Raw genomic sequence first — 13,045 nt, forward strand, 5'->3', positions numbered from 1 at the left:
TCAATGCAATAGGCAATACTATTTTTGCACTGATAGATTCTCTAATACAAGTTTGTAAGAGGTAGATCCTGCATATTTTTTCCCAAAAAGTGGCTTATGTGCTTCCTATACAACTTCTATGAGGTACAGGCATCTTCATCTTTGGGAAAGATTGGACAGTATATAGCAATTACCCCACATCTCCTATTCTTCAAAAGAAGGTACTACACATGTAGAAGCCACCCAGCCTCAAAATTCAACATAGTTTACTTGCAGATGCATTAACCTCTTGCTTTAGGACAAGAACTAACCTCTTCAAGTTATAGGATTTACCTTAAATATACCTCACACACTTCAAATTCTGAAGTATTTTCAATACTGTGGTCAGGTGGTTAAGCCCTCAGCAGGTCTCCACGGGAGACAAATAATTTCTCAGTTCCTAAAACATTCTTTACCATGGGAAGTTCTTATCTTGAGTGCCACTACCTCTGAAGAACACAGATGGCTCCAGACTTTAGACTGTACTTCACTGTATGTCCTACCTTTCCAAAGAGGGGTACAAGTTGAAGGCATCAATTAGATTCTCACTCTAAGTGTAGCACAAATTACAGGTAATGATCTGAGTCCTCTAAGTTAATTCAACATATACTCTCAAGCCTGGTCTTCCAGGTAGAGATTTTTTTTTTCATTTTCTTCTTATCAGAAAAGAAAGAAGATTAACTTATTTTTAGTCTCCTTAATATATTTCAATTATCTCTGACTTCATAAAATACGAATGCCACAAACGAAGACAACCTTTCAGTTCAAACACAAAACCACGATGACAACAGAACTATCCTTACTAGTATCAGCCACGAGACAATCTTGCTTATCTGGAAATTCACCTGAAGACTGGACCAAGAGATGGATGCACTGACTGCATCAGCTGCACTAACAACAGGTACAGTTTCAGCCTATCATCAAGCAGAATTAAATACAAAATTTCTCGTGAAACAGCAGATTGACCTAGGTTCGAAAACGGCCCAGAGCTTTTCTTAATGAAGACAATGGTAAAGTATCTTGATCCTATACCTCAGATTGCATGACTAATAACAGAATGTTATATTCGATGAATACAAGGCTGAGATTCAAAAGAGAATTTAAAAGAAGACAGCAAGAACTGAAGTGTATGGAACACAAGGTATTTCACTCAACACAAGAGGCAACTGCAGCTCCCTCATGTCCAAACAGATGACAAACTTTTAAACTCTGCAGTTACATTTAGAGGGTGTTTTGTTTGTAGGTTTAGGGTGTTTTGTTTGGTTGGTTGTGGGTTTGGGCTTTTTTGAGGTGGGGGCTGGGGTTTATGCGAAGTATCATTAAGAAACACATTTCCTAATTGGTACCAGCAAGGAGGTTCCAAGTTTCTTAGATTTCAGTTTATACAGAAAACTTTGTTGGGCAAGGGTCTGAAAAATAATCAAACTAAGTTACAGTGCTGAGTTTACCTTTGTTGAAAGGTATCCAAAATTTATTCAGCATTATGACAATTAGACTACTGTAAGAAACTAAATCATATTAGCATAAGAAATGCAAAGAGAAATAGCCTTGACATCTACCAAACATTTCATTTATGTAACACTCCCCTTAAAAGAGATCTCAGCTTGCTTTTCACTTTACATATCAACTTGCATTAACACTGTAACAAAACAGTTCACGTCCATAAGCCCAAGGCACTTATGATCTAATTTAGACACGGATGTATGTTATCATCCAAAACATCTTAGATTTTTCATCCAAGATTGCATCACTACATCAGATGAACGTTAAATGAACCATGGGCAAATAACTGCTGGGCTCTTTCACGGCAGCTCAGGTAACACAAGCAGGTAACACAAGGCACAGACCCACCAGCCAACACAGACCCCACAGTGGAACGGCCAGCCCTGGACAACGGGGAGTCACATGGTCAAAAGTGAAGCCACTGTGCATCAGAAGAGTTTAGACAAATCAGCCAGAGAGGCAATAATACAATTAATAGTTGACGTAGAAGCTGAGGGAATAGTGGTTAGAGGCTGAAAGACTCTAGGAACACTTGCAAGGCAAATACAAACACTGATGCAACCCTGTTACATCACTTACATTTGCCACTTCTGAACTGCCTGCAGATGCATGCAGCGTATGCACACCAAAATACACTTTTTTTTCCCCCATAGATAGCAGCAAAACTTAATTTTGGTTCATATTTAAGAAATTTTAGAGCAAAGTTTTACTATCCAATAAAGTCTACATCCAGCTGATCGATTAGTGTTGTATAAAAAGGAAGAAATAAATTTCCCATCCCTGCAATTGATTCCACCTTGGATTAATTAATGCAACCAATTTCAGGATGGTGGTAAGCTGCAAGCATTAAAACCCAGAATTTCATGTGTAAGAACAACCTTCGTAAGTTTTTGTTAATTTTTGGACAATTGTAAACATTTCCAAAGATTAATAAGACAAAGAAATGCAAACCAGAGTATGCAGTTTCCAGCATGTTGTCTCCAGCCCGCAATAAGCAAGCCCAGTATTACAGAACTCACTGTATTATAGGGACAGAGGTCAAAAGAACACTTCCAACTGTGGACAAGAAATATCTCTCCTTTATATGGACATCTTTCCTTTAAATGGACAACACTGTTTCACAAATGAATTCTATAATATAGTACAAGACAAGACAACAACTCCTGTCTTCCATGTTAGTTTTTTGGATCTTCTGAGTTCAAAATTTTAAACTGAACATTAATTAACTGCTGCTGCATGGCAACTGGAACACTAATATTTTGGCAGTCCTTTTCTACAGGATGCCCATTTCAGCATCAGTAGGCACCAGACACCCAACCTCACAAATAACTGCTCATCCTGTGTGCTCAGCAAAAACTTTGTGGACACAAAGTGATCACTAGTGTCAAATTATTGCTTTGTTAATTGTTTACACCTTTTGGCAGTGGTATTTCAGCTGTGTGCACACTCACTTGAACACAGAGGTGACTGCAAATGCTCAGCACTCGGGACATCTTACACAAAACTGCTCTGGATGTCATGTCAGCTATTAACCTAATAATATTTCTGTAGGAATTAGATAAAAGCTTTCCTTCTGATGACCAAAACCACGCTAATGCCATTTCCCTAATGGAACAGAAACACACAGTAACACACACCTCTCATAAGCAAGAAAATTTGCAGTTTCCACCTGCTGGCAGAAGACGGTAAATACTTCTCTTGCAAAGGAAGAAAGTGCAGAGTTACATTCTACCTTAAAACTCAAATTACTAGCATTTAAGACTTTGAAAAACCAAACAAAACCAGCCTAGAAAACTGAAACATCACCAAAATAGTAAGAGAATTGTTTGGAATTGGAAAAAAACATTCAAGCAGTTAAAGACTAGTCAGTTGATGGTCTCACTAACTTTTAGCATCAGCCTAGGCAGCCTGCTAAGAGCCTGTTTTCCCTTTTTATGATTATGAAAGAGATTGCACTGTTGTGATGAGGAAATACAGAACCCAAACTAAAAACCACGATTTCCCGTAATCATCATGCTGGGGGTGGGGAGGGGAGAGGAAGGGAGGATAAATGGTAAAGGGCAGGGGGGAACAACCACAGTAAACACTAGTTAAAACATATGAATTGTAAGAGTTTCATAAAATCTAAGAATTAAGAACAACTGACACACCTTCTGAAAGAATGGCTTCCTTCAAGTAGAGTAGCACATCTGCAAATTTTCTGACATCATTCACCAGTTGCATGATATACTCTGGATCCACAACAGGATTATCATAGCAGTCAGAATTGGAGCTAATGCTGCTCAGAGAGCTGCTCTTGGTGCTGCGCCCCATTCCCCAATTTCCTGAATTAGAGATGGTGAAGAAGTTGGAGGTAGACAGTCGGGCTAATCCCAAACCACGCTTGTTACTTCCGCCGTTCTGTCGCAACATCCCAGCAGCCGCCGTGCCTATGGAGCTCTCGCAGGTAACACTCACTGTCACTTAATGCCCATTTGATGAGCCAAAGGTGAAACCCCTGAAAATTGGGGAGGGGGAAGGAGGTGGAGGAGAAGGAAAAATGCTGATTAGTACAGAAATATATACGAAGCAATGCTTTTGTACTGACAAGATCCAAAACTTCTTTCAAGATGATACTGCTTTGCATTACAACGCTGAACTGAGTATTATAAAGGTTTTTGACTGTTTGAAGTTATTTAAATTCGTACAGCAGGTAGATTGTTGCATAAAGGAAATCAATGGTATGCAGAAATTATTTCAAAAGCTATTTATGATGCATGCTTATTTCATAAGAAAAGTTTCTGCCATGAATACTTATTCTGCAAACCTTAAAAATCACATTCTTTATATTTACCAAGACCTATTCTTTACCATGAAATGTTATTACAACTGAATATAATTGCAAAAACACCTGATGTGATACAGACCATGAGCAACATCCCCTCTTGCATGAACCACCAAGCTGTATTCAGCATCCTGTCTCTTAAAATAATAGCCTTAATCTGATAGGATGAGTTTTCTTTGTGTAGATTGTGCCAAGCAAGTCATCATGACCTATCACAGTTTGTCTCACGAAGGAAAACATCCTGAAAGAAGTTATGTGGGCTTTTCAGGCTGCTATCTTTTATTATGAAAAGCAATCAAAGGAAAAACATAGGAAAGTGGAGAGATTGAAAAATATTCTAGTATCAAAGTTTATCTGCAAATCTCAGTGCAGTTATCTTGAAGGATGTTGCTCTGCTTTGGTCCACCTTAAAAGTTCTCCCATAAAAATGCACAAATTTGGGGGAGTATAAGTAAGCAACTACCTGCATTCCTTTCATTTAGAAAAAAAAGAGAAAGCTACTGCTAATTTCGCCATGTTGGGTTAAGCGATTCATTTCAAAGCACCAAACTGCAGGTGGCAGAGTCAGGTATGCTTCCAGCAGCTCCCACAACGCCTGCTGTTGTTCTCTCAACACCAGGAGAAATTTTCAGTGTTTACATTCAAGTGTAAACACCACAGGAAAAAAACCAAAAACCAAATTGGAACATGACAGCTAGAAAGTTAACGTAGGTCGCAGATACATCTGCAGTAATTTCTCAAAATAAATTATTTTACCTAAAAATAGAAGTTATTAAGAACTAAAACATGCAGGCTGAAACGGGTTCTCCTGCATATGTTTGTGTTTGGTTAGACCAACTGAAACAGTAGCACCTTTAACACTTTGAACACTCCCACTATGAATTTCTATAGGCATTACTCTAATGCACTTCAATTATTTTTCCATTATTTCTGCTTTATTTCTCTTTGCAATTTAAAAATATCAGAGGAAATGTGGTCAAAGCAGTTGTTTTTTTAATTAATCTGGCAGGCCTTCCAGGGAGCATATGCTGGGGGGAGGGGGAAGAAAACTTCAGAATTTAACACAAATTAACTGCTCTAATTTCTGTTTACTGTTTTAAGTCTGTACCTATAAGAGTACACATGACATTATACAAATAATGCAGATAATTAAGCAATTCCAAACACCTCAAGTAGACTGAAGTGAGGTTTACATTAAACACAGTGTTTAAGCAAGTTTCTTCTGTTCCCACATATAATTCTCATGGCTATAAAGCGACTTTGCAATTCCACCTTGCAATTAAGGCAAAACAAGCCACATAACCTTCCCTCCTTTTAACAAGTGTGATATCTATTTATATCGAGACAGATATTTTCATATTATTTAAAAGACAAGCCTCTTTTAAGTCTGCCAGCTTCAAAGTCAACTTTAAGTAGCATGATGTGTTAGACCTGTTCCAGTGGCAAGTCCACGCTTTTAAAGATGTGTTATTTTAGAGATGTTGCTTTTTTTTTCTTGTACAAGCAGTACAATAATGCAACCACTGTAAAAATTATAAAAGTGATGACAAAGCGTTTCTGAATTAGAAAAACTTGAGAGAAACTTCTGCTGTAAAGCAGCAGCATAACAAAAACTGAGCAGCTTAGTACAACAGGCACCTTTTCCTCATAAATATCAGCCCTTACGTCTGTTCCTCCTGTGTTACAAGGCAGATGGGGAAAAGTTTCTCTCCCAGAACACATGCCTTTCATTACTGAGAAGTGTTTCATATTTCTTCAGGAGACTCTGGCTTTGAAAATGAAAAGCGTCCACCAGCTTTGCTATAAACGCCTCCAGACTCCTTCGGCTCAGAGCGAGCCATTGCCAGTCCCGATGGAAAAAAAAAAAAAAAGGAAAAAAACTAAAGCGCCAGATATTTCAGAAATTTGCTCTCCCAGCACAATTTCTCCGGTAGGGAGGGGAAGAAAGGAAAAAGAACGGTGAGGGAAAAAAAAAAAAAAAAAGAAGGTAAAAAGGAAAAGGGGCCACGTCGCTGGCGGGCCGAGGGCAGGGCCGCCCCCAGTGCCCCGGGCGGGGGTCGGCGCTCGGCCCTGCCCCGCCGCAGTGTCCGCCAGCCCGCACAGCCCCGCCGCAGGTAGCGGGGCAGGGCGGAGGTGGGCGCTCGGGGAACCGTCCAGCCCCGCGCCGGGCAGCGCCGGGCGGGGCGGTGGGGCTCGGAGGGGTCAGACCCGCACCGGCAAAGGAAGCGGAGCGCCGGGCCCCCCCAGCCGCCCCCGCTGCCCCGGCCATTTACCGCCGCCCTGCCCCACACGCTCGCCCGCAGCTCCTCCAGGCGGCGATAGGCGACACCCCGTCCCCGTCCCGTCCCGGCGCGTCCCCGCTCCCTCCGCCGGCCCTTACCGGAGAGCGGCGGCCGAGCGCAGGCAACCCCGGGCCGGGCCCCGCGGGCCCGTGGCGCGGCCGCCCCGCTGCCCATGAATCGCTCTCCTCCCCGCCGCGCGCCCCGCGCGACGCCCCCGCCCCCGCCCCCGCCCCGCCATTGGCCGGCACCGCCCCGGGGGCGGGGCCGCGCGCGGGACACGCGCCCTCCGCGCGCGCGGAGCCGGGGGCGCGAGGGGCCGGTGAGGGAACAATGGCGGGGCGGGCGCGGGAGCGGGAGCGGACCGGACCGGACCGGACCGGGCGCCCTCCGGATCCCGCCCCGGCGGCCTCTCCGTGCGCCGGCTGCGGCCCCGCCAGCAGCGCCCGCCCGGCCCGCGCCTCCTGCGAGGAGCGGAGACCGACCGCGCCTGTGGCGTGTGGGCAAAGCTCGGGGAAAGGAGCTGCGCAGGAGCGACTGGTGTACACAAAACAAGCTTCAGAAGCGAGGAAAAGTCCAAATTCAGGCTACGTGGTGTTTGGCAAAACAGGATTTACTTTTAAGTGATTTGCCCAACGAGAAACAAAAACACCGTGGCAAAGAGAATGTATTTCTCATGCTCAACCTCCCACGCTTTCTACTCCTGAATCCAGTTTATCATTCATTGTACAGCTTCCAGTATTGTTACGAGTGAGAAATGTGTGCGTGCACAGACACACTTTGCTTTCTACTATACTCAGCCTGCTTTTATTCCTGGACAAACTCTGTTGGCTACTTAAGAAAATATAACCAGTAACAAAATCGAAATACAACAACATCAGTATGTGCCTGCACGATGGGAGTGGATTCAGCTATCCAGACAGCCCAAATTTTGGCATAATTTTGCTTCTGAATTTATTTGCATGTGCAGATAACGTCCACATTTTTCAGCTTAAGGAGAATTTGGAAAAGCAGATGTTTGCATCTGTGTCATGCAGAAATTCAAATAGTTCCCAGTGACACAAGGACCTTTATACCTCAGTGCAGACTTCTCTTACATCGTTTCACAGTGACTGATGGTAACAGTAGTTTTTCCATCTTCTGGAGGCAGGGACTACAGACCCACAATTTCTTCCTCAGTATTAAAAGGCCATTTAAATTCAGCAACCTTAGATCCAATGTCCAAGCTCTGGAATGGGACATACTTTCAATAAAGTATCAAAGCCCTCAGTACCTAGTTCTTAGCCCAGTTCCTCTACTCTACCAGTTTCGAGCTTTACATCTGGAATTTCCCCATCCTTCCATCCTTTCCCTAGCCATTCCAGCACACTACCCATGCAAGATTTTGTGTTAGAGCACCAATGTTCTCATTGCTTCATCCTTCCTCTCCATATTTGCCATAATTTATTCTTTTGGAAGAATTTTATTCAATTTCTTTTGGAATTTATAAACCCTTAAACTAAGCAACCAAACTAAAACAAGTTGTGACATTTCTTATCTCTAGTGTCAATGCTAAGCACTGTTCAATACCTTTTCTTCACCTTGAAAAAATCCTAAATAAAGTGTGATGTAAATTCAGACATTTACAGTGTTATAAATTCTTTAAGTTTCTAAAAAAAGCAAACAAAGAAAACAATACCCTGAGCTTCAAAAAGATTTTGATCATTCAGTTAATTGATCCTGCAGATGTCAAAATCAGGCCAGAGTAAACAATTGTAAACTAATTTAATGTGAAAGCAAGGAACTATGGCAGGGAATGCAAGTTAAATAGTACAGCCAGCAATCACATCATCAGAAAAAGCATTAAAAGTTTATTGTGGGAAAAGTCATTGAAACCATTAGATAAGCGTTCAATAGCAACAAAAAAGATAAACAAGAAATTCCACCTATACTTATCAATAGATAGAATACAAAGCAGTGGATACCATTTGGTCTGCCAAATCTTTGTTCAAAAGAAAATCATGTAGCTACAGCAGACTGTCTTGTCCTTACAGACACGCTTCTTGAAAATAGAAGGGACTTCATCTTGCCATAACTATATCATTCCCAGGCACGTTTTAGAAAATGCTAGGAAGAATAAACTGAGCTCTTCCAAGTACATACCCAGCTCTAGTCCTTTCACTGTTTCTGAAGTAGACATACACTTCATTATGCCTCATCCCCCCCGTGTGTTAGTCTTGTCTCTCTCATCTCAGCTCCCACATAAGCTAACCTATGTCCATATAAGAATTCAGCAAATTTATTGGTGAATTGTTTGTTTGAAAAAAAAAACCCAAACAAACCAGTCCCAGATGTCAAACCGAAAGTGACAAAGAAATAGAAATACTAGGATTACATGTTTTTATACTTTTGAAATATTTTTAGTTACTTTTGATTTGAAACATAAAAGTGTTCTTCATTGTGGGAGGCCTAGCTTCAAACGTCTTTTGAAAAAAGGATTTGAGCCCACATCTGCCACATTATGGGAATGTTAAATGAAGTTTTGGGTTTTCCTCAAAGTAAAACAACAAACAATTGTCCTTTTGCATTTTCGTTGTTCAGAGCTTTTTTCCTCCCCATTTTCAGTTTGGCTGCCAAATTGAATACAGTCCTCCACATTCCCCCTGAATCAAATCTAGCACAAAACAGCTGCAACCATGTCCCAGACTGTCTAGTGTTGATTACCTCCTAAACTGCCTTGGAAAATATTACATGAAAGAGAAATGGAACTTACAGATCTACGTTCAAGAAAATATGGCTTGCATAAAAGGCCCAATGTACATCACAGGTCGCAACTTTTGCTGCAGCAGATAAACTGGAAGGAGGATTAAGGGTCTGACAGCTGCTGTATGTTGGTCATCCTTTACTAGTTTACAGGGCTAACGCCCCTTTTTTAGGCAAGTATAATCTACAGCATCACTAATGCAGGCTTCAGGGCATAAACAGAAGCTGAGCAGGTGAAAGGTTGCTTAAAGTCACCTTTTTTTGCACTTTATCCAACTACCATAGTTTGCTTGGAACAAATAATCAGTTCTTTCACTGAACAATCAGTTATTAGGCAACTGGGGAAGACTGGGGCAATAAAAAATAGTACAATCTCAACAATATAGTCTCTAAGAAGAGACATCAAAATTGAATTTGTTTTCATTAAAAATGCTGATTTTTCCTGAGAGCAGCCACTGCAATCTCTAACTCATTAATAGCCACTTGTATGATTCTTTTAACAGTTTTTTTTCCTGATAGAGCATGTGTACACAGTTAAATAAAAGCAATAGCACATCTCTGTTACAATATAAAAGACAAACCAAAACTCTCAGTACGTTTCTTTCTTCTTAGTGCTAAACAGTATTTTACTCACACAAAAAGTCCCTTTGAAATCTAAAGAAGTACCTGCATGATGAAAGCTGTTCTACATCGCAGCTTCCAATCACTCTTAAGAAAAGAAACATTTCTAGGTTGCACCATTAATGTAACTAGAACTGGGAAGGTGACTTTAGTTGAGGAATCAGTTTCAAAATACTGTCTGTATTCTGTGTATTTGCAGAAGTGCCAGATATTCTAGACTAGTTGGAAGACATAAATTATGAGTATATTGCTTGCTGTGAGCAATAAACATTCCATACAGAGCTAGATATTTGTTACTATTGTTAACGGCCAAGTCTGCAAGGGAAGTAACTGCAAGGACCCTGAGCCTGGCCACACACTGAGCATGACTTTAAATAATTTTTAACTAACTACTCTCAGAGGTAACTTGGTAGAAGTTTCCACCCTCTGCTTACATTCCAGTGAGCAGAATTCTGCTCTTGAGAAGTATTTCCATAAACTATTTCTTTTTAAGAATTTATATACAGGCTCCTGCAAAAGGCTAACATAATTGGTATATCAGAAAACCATTCAAGACTCAGCTTCTGTAAAAGGAAATAATGTGACATTTTTGCTAAAACACAACTTTGCCCACTGTTATATTTTAAGTTTTAATGAACAGTCTGAAAATTATTTGTATAAAGTCTGAGAAAACTCAGAAAATTAATCCCCCAGCCCCACTGCATCTACTGATGATTTATAGATTTATTTTTTTCTCTCACAAGATCTTCTTTCTGATTGTAGTAAATGCCACCCACATACCTGAGAAACCATCAAGATATAAGATTCATGCACTCTTCCTAGAACATCCTACATTTCAGTCAATGCACCAAATGCCCTTAGGGGAGCTACGTGGGTGAAACTGCAGCAGCCACTATGCACTGGAATGAACCTGCAGAGGCAACTGATAGAAAACAGGAGCACCCCATGTTCTGCAGACGTGCTTCTCACACCATCTCCCTTCTCACAGCCGTCTCTCTCTTCTCAGTCCTAGTCTTCAAGGCAGACCACAAAACACTTCAAAAAATGAGCAAAGAAAATGAAATTCATAGCTTTAGCAGGTGTTAAAAAATGTATTTTTTGTTTAATGGCTCGATGCAATTCACCCTCAAGATAAATCCCTTCATGCTTTTTAGCATGATGAACTAGGCCTCTTTTCTAAGGGAGATATCACTCAATCACCTCTCCCCTTGTTAGTAGCCCTCTTATCCACTAATCTCTCCTCTATTTCACAACTACTGCCCGGTTTTTGTCTCAGATGATCTAGCTGTTTTTTAGCTTAATGCAGAGCCGTTATTCTCAAACCTGATGCCCCCAAATTATTGACTTTTTCTTTTCAGTTAGTTCAACTGATCTAATTTAAAGCTCATTCTCTGGTCTTCCCTATTTTTATATGGCATCCTGCACTGCTCAGGATGAGCTACATAACATCCTAAATTATTCCTCAAAAATTATGCAAGGCTGGAAGCATGATGTGAGAAATGCAACTGGACACAGAACAACTCCATTTGCTAATCCTCCAGGGAAAAGGATTGCCAATGGCATGGGCAGCACCCCATTTCCTAACTTTTAACAAGCAGTTTCTTAAAAAACTTCCACCTTAACTAGCAATTGCCAAGGAGAACAGTGGGTGGTGAGGAATGAGAGGAAAGACTGCATGAAGGAAACAACTTCCAGAACGTTCGCAGCTTGCCAAACACACTATTAACCAACAGTAATTACGGCACAGCGACCTGCTGCTCTGGGAGCCAGGAGGCCTGAAGCTAACCACCCTGGCTCGGTTAGCCCCACCTGCCCTACCGGTACCAGCAGGATTTAAGGGAGAGAAAGCCCAACAATTAAGGGTTAGCAGAGAAACAGCCTGTTTCTACAGGGAACAGGAGGTTTGGCTGGGAACTCCTTGTCGGTGGTATCTTGCCAAAGGCTGTCAGCCGGGCGGCTGTTGGTCTGATGTGCTCTGGGCAGCAGGGCTGCTGCCTGCCAGCTGAGAGAGGTGGTAAGGAAAACTGTCGTGCTGGATTTGCCTTGCAGGAGAAGGGGGTTGTGATGCAGCTTCTGCTGGCTTTGTGATTTGAATTAAGGGTTGGAAGTAGATTATACGATACAGAGACAGTGTCACCCAGTTTCTGAAAGCCCTTGTGGTGCCAGGCCTGCAGGGTGCTGGGGAAGGTTCTTGCTGTTGGCGGGGTTTCTGTCTCACTGCTCTGAAGCATATAAAGTCCTTCTGAAAGCACTGACTGTTGCTGCTCTCAGCCTTAAAGCAAAAATTCATTTGTATGTTCTTGACAGGTTTTAGTAGTTACAGTGTTTGATAAATAAGGTTAAAAAGGAGCATGGCTAGAAACTTTTCCTTCCCCCAAATTTGACTAATTATTAACACAACGGTTAAGTAAATTCAAATGTAGCAAATAAACCCCGTAATCCTCCATAGTTTCAGAACTATTTAACATACACTGTTCTTTCTGGCAAAGAACAATTGTTAGAGGAAAAATGGAGTGTACTTCAGGTTGGGAGAGCAGGTAAGGTCCTTAAGTAGGAATCAAATGCATTACATGTGATTAAGTGGTTTCTATTTCCAGATCTATGCTTTGCCTCTTCCTTCCTTCTCCTGCCACTGATATTGTGTCATGATTGTTCAAATCCAGACCTGAAAAAATGATCTGGGTTAAAAGAACCCTTATGGTTAAAGGTCTTGCATTTCACTGGGATCATTTTGCCAACACAGCAAGCATGGCTTGCCTTGATGCTGGCAAACCCGCATGTACTAGTTTGTGATGGGGTAGGGAGCTGTAACCTCACAACCTGCTTTAGGGGAAGCTGGAATAGTTTTTCTCATTGTGGCTTAGGATTTTCTGTGCTAGTCTCAGGGACTCTACTTGGCTTCCATATGCAGTTTTGTTGCCAGGGTTCATATTTTTACGTTGGAGCCTAGACAAAAAAAGCAAGATTCAGCTAAAGATCAGCACTGTTGATATCTCAGCAGTTTGTGCAGGAAGAAACTGTTTCATATTCAGTTTTTATGTCAATTTAACTGTTTCAG

At 41.6% G+C, this 13,045-nt stretch overlaps 2 protein-coding genes across 10 annotated transcripts in view; one reads left to right on the plus strand and one right to left on the minus strand.

The window, feature by feature from the left end:
• ARHGAP29 (Rho GTPase activating protein 29) overlaps positions 1-6,788 on the minus strand; it is a 49,603-nt gene extending 42,815 nt beyond the window's left edge. For 4 of the 7 annotated variants that reach the window (XM_017835081.1, XM_017835080.1, XM_017835078.1 and 1 more), the window contains exons 1-2: positions 5,984-6,204; positions 3,672-4,018 (exon numbers count right to left, since the gene is read on the minus strand). In XM_017835081.1, the coding sequence (XP_017690570.1) occupies positions 3,672-3,933 (262 nt within the window). In that variant the 5' untranslated portion in view covers positions 3,934-4,018; positions 5,984-6,204. Of the gene's footprint in view, positions 1-3,671; positions 4,019-5,983; positions 6,206-6,725 lie in introns of those variants that run through there. The other 3 variants (XM_017835076.1, XM_017835079.1, XM_017835077.1) reach the window with 3 other exon arrangements.
• A 5,152-nt stretch (positions 6,789-11,940) lies between these two features.
• Positions 11,941-13,045, plus strand: part of ABCD3 (ATP binding cassette subfamily D member 3) — a 47,527-nt gene continuing 46,422 nt past the window's right edge. For 2 of the 3 annotated variants that reach the window (XM_017835018.1, XM_017835026.1), the window contains exon 1: positions 12,481-12,524. In XM_017835018.1, coding sequence (XP_017690507.1) covers positions 12,496-12,524 — 29 coding nt within the window. In that variant the 5' untranslated portion in view covers positions 12,481-12,495. Of the gene's footprint in view, positions 12,002-12,480; positions 12,525-13,045 lie in introns of those variants that run through there. The other variant, XM_017835020.1, reaches the window with a different exon arrangement.

This window comes from Lepidothrix coronata, unplaced genomic scaffold (genome assembly GCF_001604755.1).
Source record: "Lepidothrix coronata isolate B3197 unplaced genomic scaffold, Lepidothrix_coronata-1.0 Scaffold247, whole genome shotgun sequence".
NCBI lineage: Eukaryota > Metazoa > Chordata > Aves > Passeriformes > Pipridae > Lepidothrix > Lepidothrix coronata.